Source organism: Triticum dicoccoides, chromosome 5A, assembly GCF_002162155.2.
Source record: "Triticum dicoccoides isolate Atlit2015 ecotype Zavitan chromosome 5A, WEW_v2.0, whole genome shotgun sequence".
In the NCBI taxonomy this organism is placed as follows: domain Eukaryota; kingdom Viridiplantae; phylum Streptophyta; class Magnoliopsida; order Poales; family Poaceae; genus Triticum; species Triticum dicoccoides.
In genome coordinates this window covers 668,557,263-668,569,002 of record NC_041388.1, presented here as the reverse complement: position 1 = coordinate 668,569,002, position 11,740 = coordinate 668,557,263, and the positions used below count along the sequence as shown (strand labels likewise).

Sequence of the window (11,740 nt, the reverse complement as noted above, 5' to 3'; positions counted from 1 at the left end):
AAGGTCTGCCCCGACCCCACTTCCCCGCGCCCCCCGCCGCCGCCGCTGCCCCGCGCCCCGTCGAGCTCGCCAACATGCTGCAGAGCAAGTCCTTCGTGAAGAAGACGAAGCAGGGCCGCGTCGTCAAGGTCGCCGCTCGGCACCACAACCTCCGCCTCGCCGAGGCCCCGCCGAAACCCTAGCTAACCCCTTCCCCCCGTCTGCGCAGGTGGTCCGGGAGCACTACCTCCGCGACGACATCCCCTGCGGCGCCTTCTCCTGCTCCTCCTGCGACGCGGCCGCCCGCCGCCTCAACGCCGACGCCGCCGCCATCCTCGTCGTCGACACCAACGTCGTGCTCCACCAGGTGCCCCTGCCTTTCCTGCTCCCACCTCTGGTCTCGTATTTAGCGTGCCTTGTAGGGGGTCGGGGGTTCCGATTGCTGATGCTCCGTGCGGTTGCTGCAGATCGATTTGTTGGAGAATCCGGCGATTGAAGATGTCGTGGTGCTGTCGGTGGTGCTGGACGAAGTGAAGAATAAGAACCTCTCCGTGTACAACAGGCTCAAGACCCTGTGCACCAACACGGCTCGGAGGTTCTTCGTGTTCACCAACGAGCACCACAGGTACGCCTGAATTGGTTCTCCATGGTTGTTTTGATTGGTCAGTAGGCGTGAGTTTAGGCTCTGCTATATTTGCTTTCTTCCTATCTAAAGCAGAATTCGTTGAGATTTCTAGTCGATGGGGTGGTGCAGATAAACCACGTAGCTATGAAACTATAGTTTGTTACTGAGTGAGAAAATCAAGTAAAGCTCAAGGAATAAGCTACTGATATCACTCCTGCATCTGCTCTGTTTTTTTTGAGCTATGCATCTGCCCTGAATTGTGCATCTGCCCTGAATCTCTGGCCACATATCTTAGGGTAACTAAGCTGACTTGCAGTAAATTATTTAAACTGGGCCAAGTTGATTTTGTCTTCCCTAAAACTGTGTTCAAGTGGTGTTCAGTTGTTCACTCCCAACGGCAGTTATCTTTGGCATGTATGGCGCTTAAACCTGAACTTGAACATTATTTGCAGTTTGCATTGGCAAAATTTCTGTGCACGTTGCACTACAAACGAAGTACTTATCTGCAACTAATTAGTAATTCTGCTTTTGTCCCATTAGACATTAGAACTTGCATCTCCTTAGCATCAGCGATGTTATTCTTCCCTGTTCACATGGTTAGGATTACTCATTTACTGAAAAACATACAGGGATACTTATGTCAAGGAGATGGTTGGAGAGAGCCCAAATGATCGTAATGATAGAGGTACTGAGTTGCTTAATTATATTTATGTACAGTATATCCCATTTCCAGTTATTCTATGTACACTTTATGTATGCTCTGCTCTTTACTCGCCACTTCTTCTCTATTCAGCAATCCGTGTTGCTGCTCGTTGGTACCAGAGTCACCTCGGTGACAGTGCCAAAGTGTTGCTGGTCACAAATGATAGAGATAACAAACGGAAAGCTACTGAAGAAGGCCTAAACGCAGAGACAGGTGCTAGTTGGATAGTCTGTTACATGAAATCCATAGCTGAATCCTTTACAATACTGCATGAATGATTTTATGGTTGCCTCACAAACTATTTCTGGTTCCAGTTGAGTCATATGTACGATCGCTTGCGCAGCCTGGTTTGCTCGATTTGGTGGTTGTCCCAAGTAGCGGAGATGTTGCCATGGAAGATGTAGAAGATCTTAGACCATCCAAAAGGAAAATAGTTTACAATGAGGTATACCAAGCTAGTATTAACTATGCATTTTTCATCCTCACGTTCTTGCTACAATAACCACCTAGTGTCAAATATAATATATGCTACCTTGATATTATTGCAGCATAAACCTATGTCGGAAATTACATCTGGTCTGCGCTGTGGAATTTATCATCAAGGGAAGCTTCGAGTTAATCGTTACAATCCATTTGAAGCATATGTCGGTAGTGAGAGCATTGGGGATGAGATTATTATCCGTGGGAGTTCAAATATGAACAGGTCCTTTGACGGAGATATAGTTGCTGTAGAACTCTTGCCACAGGATCAGTGGCATGATTCGAAGTCATTTATTGCTGCTGATGATGGTATGTTGTTCATTTTTTGATGCATCTCATTTTTCTTATCTGATGGATGTTTCTGTTATTTCAGAAGATGATAATGAAGATGATGTCCGGTTGGTTCCAAATAGTGCTGATGATGCTCCACGAAACACAAATTCCATGCAATCAACAGTTGGATCATCAGCTGCTTCTGTCCCCAGTCGTCCAGTTGGGCGTGTTGTTGGTATCATCAAGCGGAATTGGAATTCGTGAGTTCTATATGATCTGAATGATATTTATCTAATTATGATCTCCTGATATGTAAAGATGACATCAGAATATGCACAATTCATTCAGTCAATGTGAAATATCAACCCAGAAGGATATATCCTGCTCGTGTTTTTACGTCTATATGCCTGCATGCTGTATGTTGACAGCATATCTGCCCTGCTACTTCACACATGTTGGTTTCAATATTTCGCAAAAAAAGAAGGTTTCAATATTTCAGGCATTTCTTACAATCTTTGGTTGGTTAGACATGACATCACTATTTGTATGTTGCCAAGATTATGCTAATACTTGTTCCATCCAGCAAACTATTTAGTTTATATTGCAACTTCAGTTGTTTTTGTGTATTGATGCATAAAAATGAAATACTTGTATACTGCAGGTATTGTGGATCATTGGAGCCAATGCCCATGCCTGCTGGTAGCGGGGGCGTTGCTCATGCTCTCTTTGTGTCAAAAGATCGAAGAATTCCTAAGATTCGGATTCAAACTAGACAACTTGGGAATCTTTTAAATAAAAGGATTATCGTTGCAGTTGATTCATGGGATGTCATGTCTCGATACCCATCAGGACACTATGTGCGGACTATAGGAGATATTGGCGATAAAGAAACTGAAACAGAGGCAAGTTTGTATACCTAATTTTTAGTACATCACTTTGTAGGAGCTGCAGTCCAGCCTACGTTATCCAATTAGTTGCTGCATGCTAAGATCATGCATTTGATGCTAGCATGCTAAGATCATGCATTTGATGCTAGCATTCTAAGATCATGCATTTGATGCTAGCATGCTAACTGATATACACATAATACAGGTTGTCCTAATAGAGAATGATATTAACACAAGACCTTTCTCTACACAAGTCCTTGCTTGTTTGCCGCCTTTGCCTTGGACATTGTCACCTGAGGATGTGGCTAATCCTAATAGGCAAGACTTGCGGCATGTGAGAGTTTTTAGTGTGGATCCACCTGGTAAGTTAATCATGATAAGTGTACCCTGTTCTTTTGCAGTTGAATTGCATTCTTACCATTAAACTGCTATTTAGGTTGTAGGGATATTGATGATGCACTACATTGCACACCGCTTCCAAATGGGAATTTTGAAGTTGGAGTTCGTATCCTTTATCAGTTTACCTTCTAGTATGCAGTTCAAGTCTGCAATGGATGTTAATCTTGTTCTCTTCAGTTTTTAACTTGTACTTTACATTTGAGTTAATATTTGCCATCTAATTTCCATTTTTTTTACTCCACGATAGCTTTCATAAATTGTGAGTAGGATCTGTTGCATCTACCTGGGTTTGAGCTCATCACATAAGCTTGATTGTTTAGTTATAACGAAAGAACCAAATCATGTGATTTTGTTCTATATGCTCTTGCTTGGAACAAACTCAATTCCTAAATCCTTTTGGTTGATAGATCATTACTCTTGGTGCGCGGATTGCTCAATTTCAATAGGAATGCCAATTCCCAGAAATACTTTCCTCATGAAAAATTGGTTTGGGGGCATTCACAGTGGTTCATGTGGCATTGTCAATTTGGACTAAAGATTAGGTGGTGGGGCAGTTAATGAAGAGAGAGATGCAGGTTGTATCTCATACTAGATGCCACTAATTTGAGAACAACAATGTTGATTTAATGCTGAAGTATATGACCAATTTAGATACAGCACATTTAAATTGGGATGGTTTTATCTATACATTCGTTTAATGCATTCTCTCACCAATAGATACAAACCATTGCGAGTGGCCAAGTGCCCTGAGCATTGCTGGTGTAATAATTGACTACTTTTGCATTTTTTTTGTTATGCTAGTTCTTCTGTCCAGGGTTCAAACTATTTTATCTCTGCTCTTGACCTTGGGTATCGACAGCTGTATGTTGTCGACAGGATATATATGGGATGTGTTTCTTTCCTATTTTGTTTTATGCTGTTGCTATTGATGTGGAGATTTGCAGTTCTTGACTTGGACTGACCAGATATTGCTGATGTCACTAATTTTGTCCATCCTGGTACCCCTCTTGATGAGGAGGCCTCTCAAAGGGCAACTTCTGTTTATCTTGTTGGACAACGAATTGACATGCTGCCGAAGCCTCTAACTGAAGGTATTGCCTTCATTTATATGGCATGCACACTGAATTACTGATTACTGAATCAACTGCGCCAAAGCATTGCATTGAATTTGATAATACTCACCTTAATGTTAATATGTATGGGCAGAAGTGACTCATTTTTCTTTCTTTCTGAATTTTGTTGTTTTCTAGATGTTTGTTCCCTTCGTGCTGATGTTGAGAGGCTGGCATTCTCCGTCATTTGGGTGAGTCTAATTGTGTTTTTGTGATGTCAATTTATCTGATGTACGAGGATATATAAATGTGGTCATTAAGTTTTTGCTCTTATCGAAAAAGGTTTGTTGTGTGGAGGCTGTCCATAGTCCTTGTGTCCTACTAGCTCTATGATCTCAGAGTCCATACTATATTCAAGCTCAAATGCAATGAATTATTTTTGCACAACTTTCACTAAGCTTTTCCACAAGTGATTTGGATCATTTGTCAATACACCCTAGCCTTTTGGTCATATATATAATTTATTCTTGCAAACTGCACTTTATGTGTAATCTGCGCTAATGCCATTTTCCTCAAACAAAAATCTTCTCCGAGACTCATGAGTGCAGAGTGCGGTGTGCTTAGAAAGTTACTAACTTGTTAGATCCAAGTCATACAATATGCCTGCATGTTGGATTAGGGCAATAGCTTGGCATTTTTTTTATCCCGTGGTATCACAGACAGAGTATTATCGTCATCTGCCTTTGGCATTTCTTCTGTTCATCCTCGTCCGTTTTGAAGTGATTACATCTGTCCCTTTAAATGAGTATATGCTAATTCTTGTATCCTGGTGCTTTGGAATTTTTGGAATGTCATGTGTGCAGGAAATGACACCTGATGCTGATATCATATCTTCAAGATACACAAAGAGTGTTATAAAGTCTTGTGCTGCAATGTCTTATGTGGAAGCCCAAGCAAGAATGGATGACAGGTGCTTTATGGCATTCAGCTGTCTCAGATTGCATTACTTATATGCAGAGATACAATTTTTTGTTGGTCTAGCAGGCCAAAAACATTGTCATAAAATTGATCGTTTCATTCCTTGAAATTTCCAGCCGTTTGGTCGATCCACTGACTGTAGACTTGCGGAACTTAAATTCATTAGCAAAGGTTTGTTCTTGTGTTACCATATCTCGGTCTGCAATAAATATTCTTGTCTGTTACCATGTACTACTGAGTATTATTATTAAGCTTATGTTTTGAATGCTTATGTAGATAATGAGAAATCGACGTTGCGAAAGAGGGGCCCTGACTCTTGCTTCAGCAGAAGTTAAATTCGAAATTGACAGTGAAACTCATGATCCCCTTGACATAGGTATTCAGATTTGTAAACCTGACTCCTGTACTATTTCTATACTTCTATAGATGAAATACTTACACTCAAGTTCAACAGGAATATATCAAATTCGTGAGGCAAACCAAATGATTGAAGAGTTTATGTTGGCAGCAAATGTTTCTGTTGCTGAGAAGATTTTGCAGCACTACCCCTTGTGTTCATTGCTACGGTACACATTTGCTCTGTTATTTTTTATTTTGTCACATTCGGATCAGATTAAGGTACTCTGGTAGTGCATCCAAGTATATCTGAATTTCTAGGAGAACCCTTTGAAAATATTGATCATGTCTTATTCATAATTGAATACATTTTTGGCCTGTCGACCTGTTCATTCAAGTTTATAGAGATAAAGTTGCTTAGACGCCATCATAAAATAACCAATAGCACAGGAGAGTTTAGTCCAATGAGGTAGGATGCCAAAATATTATGTATGTGATTGTGGAGTCTCCTGATGTTACCAAGTTGCATTTATATGATTGCTCATGAACTAATTCTCGATATTCGTACAATATTTTCCATCTGGCACATATTGGCAGCTGTAAACAAAATACATTCAGCCGTTGACTAGTTTGTCCTTGCCAAGGATGGTTTAAGAACTTATTTGTGACTGCCATCTTCTTACACTATTTATGCAACAATTTCAAAGAATGTACCAGTTCTTTCCTACAGCTGCTGTATCATTTAAATTACCTTTTCTGAGCATGCTAATTTTTCTCTGATTGGCATCAGGCGTCATCCTAGTCCAACAAAGGAGATGCTTGAGCCATTACTCCGTACTGCCTCCTCTGTTGGCCTAAGTCTAGACGTATCATCCTCAAAAGCATTAGCTGAATCACTTGATAATGCGAAGGTGAGAATGACCTGTATTATTTTATTCTACGGTGTAACCACATTTAGGTGACAGTCCTATGTAGCTGGGTAATATTTGTTTGGAGCATTATCTCACCTGCCGTTAATGCTTCACATGCAGAGAGATGACCCGTACTTCAACAAGCTTATCCGGATTTTGGCAACTAGATGCATGACACAAGTATGATAGCAGTTTTGAAGTTCAAAATATCCTGACTCACTGATTCCAACTATATCTATATAACTTTATTCTTGCAATACACAGGCAGTTTACTTTTGCAGTGGAGATTTGAGCTTGTCTGAGTATTATCATTATGGGCTTGCATCTGCTCTGTATACTCATTTCACTTCTCCTATTCGCAGATACGCAGGTTAGTTTTTCTTCACCGATAGGTGCTTTGATGCTCAACGATATTACCTGAATTCGACTGATGATTGTTGGACATAGCAAGTATTTATCCATGTTACTTTCTCCGGCTATGAGCTAATTAGTTTAGTTGGGAAGTTCAGTTGGAATAACTATTTTCATGCACCTTTTGTACATAGTGAAAGTTGTTTGTAACACGTTGTATATTCTGTGGACTAAGTTAAAATGTAGAAGAAAGAAGAGGAGGAAACCTATGAAATGTGAGATTGGTGTCTGATTCTACATCTTTCCGATTGCAGATGTTGTGGTGCATAGGTTGCTAGCTGCTGCTCTAGATATTGCGAAACTTCCACCAGTCTTCCAGGATGGTCCACAACTCACAGGCATCGCCGACAGTGAGTGATCCAATGCACTACTGAAGTGGGTCTTTATATGTTTTGCAAGATTTGATACTGACATTATTATCATGTCAGACTTGAATTATAGGCACCGAAATGCCCAAATGGCAAGCAGAGCATCGGTTGAGCTCCACACTCTCATATATTTCAGGACAAGGTACATTTTAATTGTCAATGGCTCTTTTATTTATAAGTTACAGTAGATAGTATGTTCTTAAGACGAGGATAGTAAGAAATGGCTCAAGTCTGTTCGTGGAGTACATATATCATCTGAGTGACCATAGTTAGGATCATTGATACTGCTCTACACTTTTAACTGTGCAGGCCCGTGGATACTGAAGCTAGAATAGTAAAGATCAAGGCAAATGGTTTCATAGTCTTCGTCCCAAAGTATGGATCTCTCTCCACAGCCCCGCTTCCCCTCCTCCTCTCTCCCACCTTCTCAATTATTTGCCAAGTTAGACTAATAATGAACGTCCTGCTCAGAAATCACAAGTATAAAAGATCACACCCCAGGAAAGTCCTGATCAGTCATCTTAAATTAAATTAGTACCAACTTATTGATGGACCTGAAGCAACCCAATCTAGGATCTGCCAATTGCTATTGCATGGATACTGAGCTTCAATCTTGTTTCTGGTCACTGTGTTGTTCTTAGAAATCTGAGATGGCAGGTCTGCTTAAAAAAATTAGTTGGTTCTAATTGTTTGTAGTTTAATAAGTATTAAGATATTCGAGCATTTGGTTGACACACTATGGTGCATTTTGGTTCCCTACCCCTCGTCAGTGAAGCCAAAAATTAGTAATGGTTATGGAGATTAGCTAGCAGGCTAGGATTTACTTGCTTTCTGTATCTGGTAATGCACCCCAAAATGCCGTACAGAAGTTTCCCAGTTTCTAGGCGTGTAAAAACTGATACAAAATGTGGCCAGCAATTTTGCTGCATGCCAAGATGATGTGGGAAACTATGGCTGGCACATTGATTTGATTGACTAGGCATCCATCCAGCTTCATTTATTGCGGTATCATCTAAACCTGGCGGGTGATTTGCAATCTGTTTGCACCTTCGAATTTCTTATGATGGGATCAACAAATCGATATCCATATACTAATTTGGAGCCGATAAATATTTGGTGCTACGTGGGGCCCACATGTCATGGTCCTACCAGGGATAATTTAAGTCTGCAGGGAAATGAACCAAACATGCCCTGTGTTATTCCTTGTTCTCAATCTGGAGTTTTAATTTTTCCAAATACTTCCAAATAATAGTAGTTCTTCAATTCCAGCATCCTCTGCGATGGGTATGCATTAGCTAGCGCCTTTCTTGTTCTCATTTGGTACTTTTTCGCAACAGGTTTGGCATAGAAGGGCCCATCTATCTTACGGCGAAGGGAGACAAAGGGGCTGACTGGGTAGTAGACGAGGTTCACCAGAAAGTAACCAAGCCTGGAACAAACATAAGCTATGCTGTGTTGCAGAGTGTTATGATCCATATGGAAGTGGTGGAGCCTCAGCCCCACCGCCCCAAGCTGCAGCTCACCCTCATATGAACAACAAATGTTATGATTGAATTGTAACATTAGTGCATTCACCCTTTTTCCGCTACAACAGTGTACTAGGTCCATTCTTTAATTCAACAAACATTGGTGATTTTATGATATTGTCAAATCAGCCTGGAATTGCTCTTCACAGAGTTGTAAAAATCTCTCTTTATTGATGCTAAAAATCTAGCATGACCTGCTGTGTTCCCCTTGTCAGTTGCTCATCTCTGGGCAGATCTTATTTGTGTTATCACTTGACAGTGCTTGAAACACATTTGTACAAATATGCTCATGGCCGGGGGAACCGTGGACTGTAGCAGGAGAACGTAACGGTACAGGGGCGATCTTGGCAGGAACCCGAGCTCGGTGGCAGCCTTCACCACCCCGATTCCGCACGCTGGGAGGATGACGAAGCTTATCGCGATGATCCATACGACCACCAGGGGCTTCATCGTCGTCCTGCCTCTGCCTGGCCGTGCGAATCTTTGCAAACATGAGCATGGGAAAAATGCGCAACCCGGGAAAACTGTGAGGAAGTCTCGCAGAGAATGAACTTCACCTTTTGTAAGGTTTCCGCCAAGTATGAGGACGGTGCATGGTATGGCGGCATCTCTGCTCGTGTCATCCATGAGAAGTCAGCAGCAGTTGGATATAAAGGATGCAAGATCCAAGACAAGTGCTGCTATGCTATAAATCTGGACCTACGCTAGTAACTTGGCAGTATCTTGGACTACTCGGAGAGGGGCGTCTTCCTCCGTAATGAGCGGTCTCAGCTTGTCGATCGCGCCGACGGTAAACCCTACGAGCTACAGAGCGGTAGCAGTTAGATGCGAATTCCAGAGCTCATTTGTGTGCTCATTGTGGTGCAAAGAGAGTCACATACCGCGGCAACACTGGGAGGTGACCACAGTTCATTCAGTATCTCTACCAGCAGATCCTTTGCTCTTCTTAAGCAGCGCATGAAGGTAGCAGCAACATCGTTGGCAGGCAAGCTAGAACTGACCTGCAACCCAAATTCAGAAAATGTAAGGTTCGTTCATCACTCACACAGGCAACTGAAGAATTTGTTAGCACTACTTACGGGCTCGCTCTCGACATCCTCGTGAAATTCCCCTGACGACAGGGGAAGAAAAGCCGCATGATTGCCATTTTCAGCTTCTCCCGAGTTTTCTTCTTTCGTCAAGTTAGTTGTAGGATCACCGCATTTCTTGTACAGCTGAGCAGATCTCTTCATGACGCTGTAGCTATGAGTCCAGATAAAGAAATTCCCTAGCTGCACGAAACGTTTCTGAATCCAAAATGCACCATGCATGACAGTCCTGACAGAGGAGTTATTCAGGCGCGGCGACGAGCTTACCGCCATGGACAGCGAGACGTAGGAGAGGCCGAGAGAGTTGCAGGTGTCGGCATCACCTGCAAATCGCCGGGACAATCATCAGAGGAATGGTTCCCCAGTTACCTGAAAATGTACATGCAGGTTAGCACATAGAAAAGCTCGCTTAGAAAGTCTGAAAACTGAAGAAATACATTCGCCATTTCAGTGTGAGTGGCGACGTGCCTGCTGAGCTGCAAGCAATGACAAGCCCCTGAAGATGTGCTCCTGGCCTCAGGGCCTTGACGGCCAGCCATCCGAGAGTTGCTCCGATGAGGAATATGATGCCCATGTTCACTGGCATGAACCACCTTAACTCATCATCAAGTTCAGAAATGAGCAATCAAATACGTAGAACAGTTTTCATTAATCCATGTAAATATTCTACTAGTGGTAGATAATTCGATCGAACCAGGAAATGATGTCCTTGAGCGTGACGGTGCCTGCCAAGCTCGAGAAGACGAGCGACGGGACGAACACGATGTAAACAACCTGCAGAATCAAACAAAGAAATGGATAGATAAATGGATTGAAATCACTGTTATGTCTTGCAAATCTGTAGCTGATTGATGCGTGGTGACGACCTTGTTTATGTGCCTCCGAGCATCGGAGGTGAGGACGTCGAAACGGCTGGACGCGAGGCAGGCGCCGAGGCCGCCGGCGAGGAGGACCTGCAGAACGGGCAGCCATGCCACGGCGAGCAGAGACCAGAACCTCATCTTGCCTTGCAGGAGTCGACGAGAGAGATCGGAGATGGTTCTGGTGCGAATGGCTTTGAAGAACTGGCCGAAGAGCCCAAGCTGCCGTGCTGTGCTGTGCTGTGCAGTGCTGCCCATGCGGCGGCGCGACCGCTTTGCTGGCTGCTGTGGACGCACACGTTTCTGCTCATCAGGCCGCGCGTGTCGATCGACGCCCAGACCCAGCCAGATGCTTTCCATTTTGCGCCGAGGCGCAGACGACGAAAACGACTTTTGGTTCTTCAGCAGCGGAGACAAATACAAATTTCGTTCGACTGCTCTGTCTTCCGCCTCGTTTCGTCGTTCCAGGCGCAGGAACGAACCGAAAGAGAGAGACGGGCGGTGAGCCACCTGATCTCTGAAATCACCAGGCAGGAGTATATTTCGTCTTAGAGAAGTTTAGTACTCCCCTCGCAAAAATAAATAAATAAGGAAAAACCATAGAAAAATCACACATCATGCTCGCTGGGCTAGCAAGCCGCCATGCGGCAACCATGGTGTGCCTTGTGCCCTCCAAACTCTCTCCCACGCCGGGGCACCCTTTAAGTAGTCGCACCCTTTGATCCCGACCCGACCATCGAAACTAATTACTTATTTCCCACCTTCATTGTACAAGCGAAAAGAGTGAGAGTAAAGCGCACATTACCCCAATCCTTTGAAAATATCATATTACAACCCCGAACTCCGAACCGAAACAAATTACCC

At 43.0% G+C, this 11,740-nt stretch overlaps 1 protein-coding gene and 1 pseudogene across 2 annotated transcripts in view; one reads left to right on the top strand and one right to left on the bottom strand.

Moving 5' to 3' along the window:
- The window catches only part of LOC119303961 (exosome complex exonuclease RRP44 homolog A-like), a 10,170-nt gene extending 1,028 nt beyond the window's left edge, over positions 1-9,142 (top strand). The window contains exons 2-25 of one of the 2 annotated variants that reach the window (XM_037581119.1): positions 4-128; positions 209-346; positions 447-604; positions 1,234-1,289; positions 1,398-1,520; positions 1,622-1,752; positions 1,856-2,096; positions 2,161-2,320; positions 2,722-2,962; positions 3,153-3,309; positions 3,384-3,452; positions 4,312-4,437; positions 4,597-4,649; positions 5,262-5,368; positions 5,493-5,547; positions 5,653-5,752; positions 5,831-5,942; positions 6,503-6,623; positions 6,744-6,803; positions 6,888-6,993; positions 7,289-7,384; positions 7,463-7,544; positions 7,712-7,777; positions 8,740-9,142. In XM_037581119.1, coding sequence (XP_037437016.1) covers positions 75-128; positions 209-346; positions 447-604; positions 1,234-1,289; positions 1,398-1,520; positions 1,622-1,752; positions 1,856-2,096; positions 2,161-2,320; positions 2,722-2,962; positions 3,153-3,309; positions 3,384-3,452; positions 4,312-4,437; positions 4,597-4,649; positions 5,262-5,368; positions 5,493-5,547; positions 5,653-5,752; positions 5,831-5,942; positions 6,503-6,623; positions 6,744-6,803; positions 6,888-6,993; positions 7,289-7,384; positions 7,463-7,544; positions 7,712-7,777; positions 8,740-8,935 — 2,808 coding nt within the window. In that variant the 5' untranslated portion in view covers positions 4-74 and the 3' untranslated portion in view covers positions 8,936-9,142. The remainder of the gene's footprint in view (positions 1-3; positions 129-208; positions 347-446; positions 605-1,233; positions 1,290-1,397; positions 1,521-1,621; positions 1,753-1,855; positions 2,097-2,160; positions 2,321-2,721; positions 2,963-3,152; positions 3,310-3,383; positions 3,453-4,311; positions 4,438-4,596; positions 4,650-5,261; positions 5,369-5,492; positions 5,548-5,652; positions 5,753-5,830; positions 5,943-6,502; positions 6,624-6,743; positions 6,804-6,887; positions 6,994-7,288; positions 7,385-7,462; positions 7,545-7,711; positions 7,778-8,739) is intronic. The other variant, XM_037581120.1, reaches the window with a different exon arrangement.
- Positions 9,143-9,918: 776 nt separating this feature from the next.
- On the bottom strand, positions 9,919-11,017 carry LOC119300397 (annotated as a pseudogene).
- Positions 11,018-11,740: the final 723 nt, after the last annotated feature.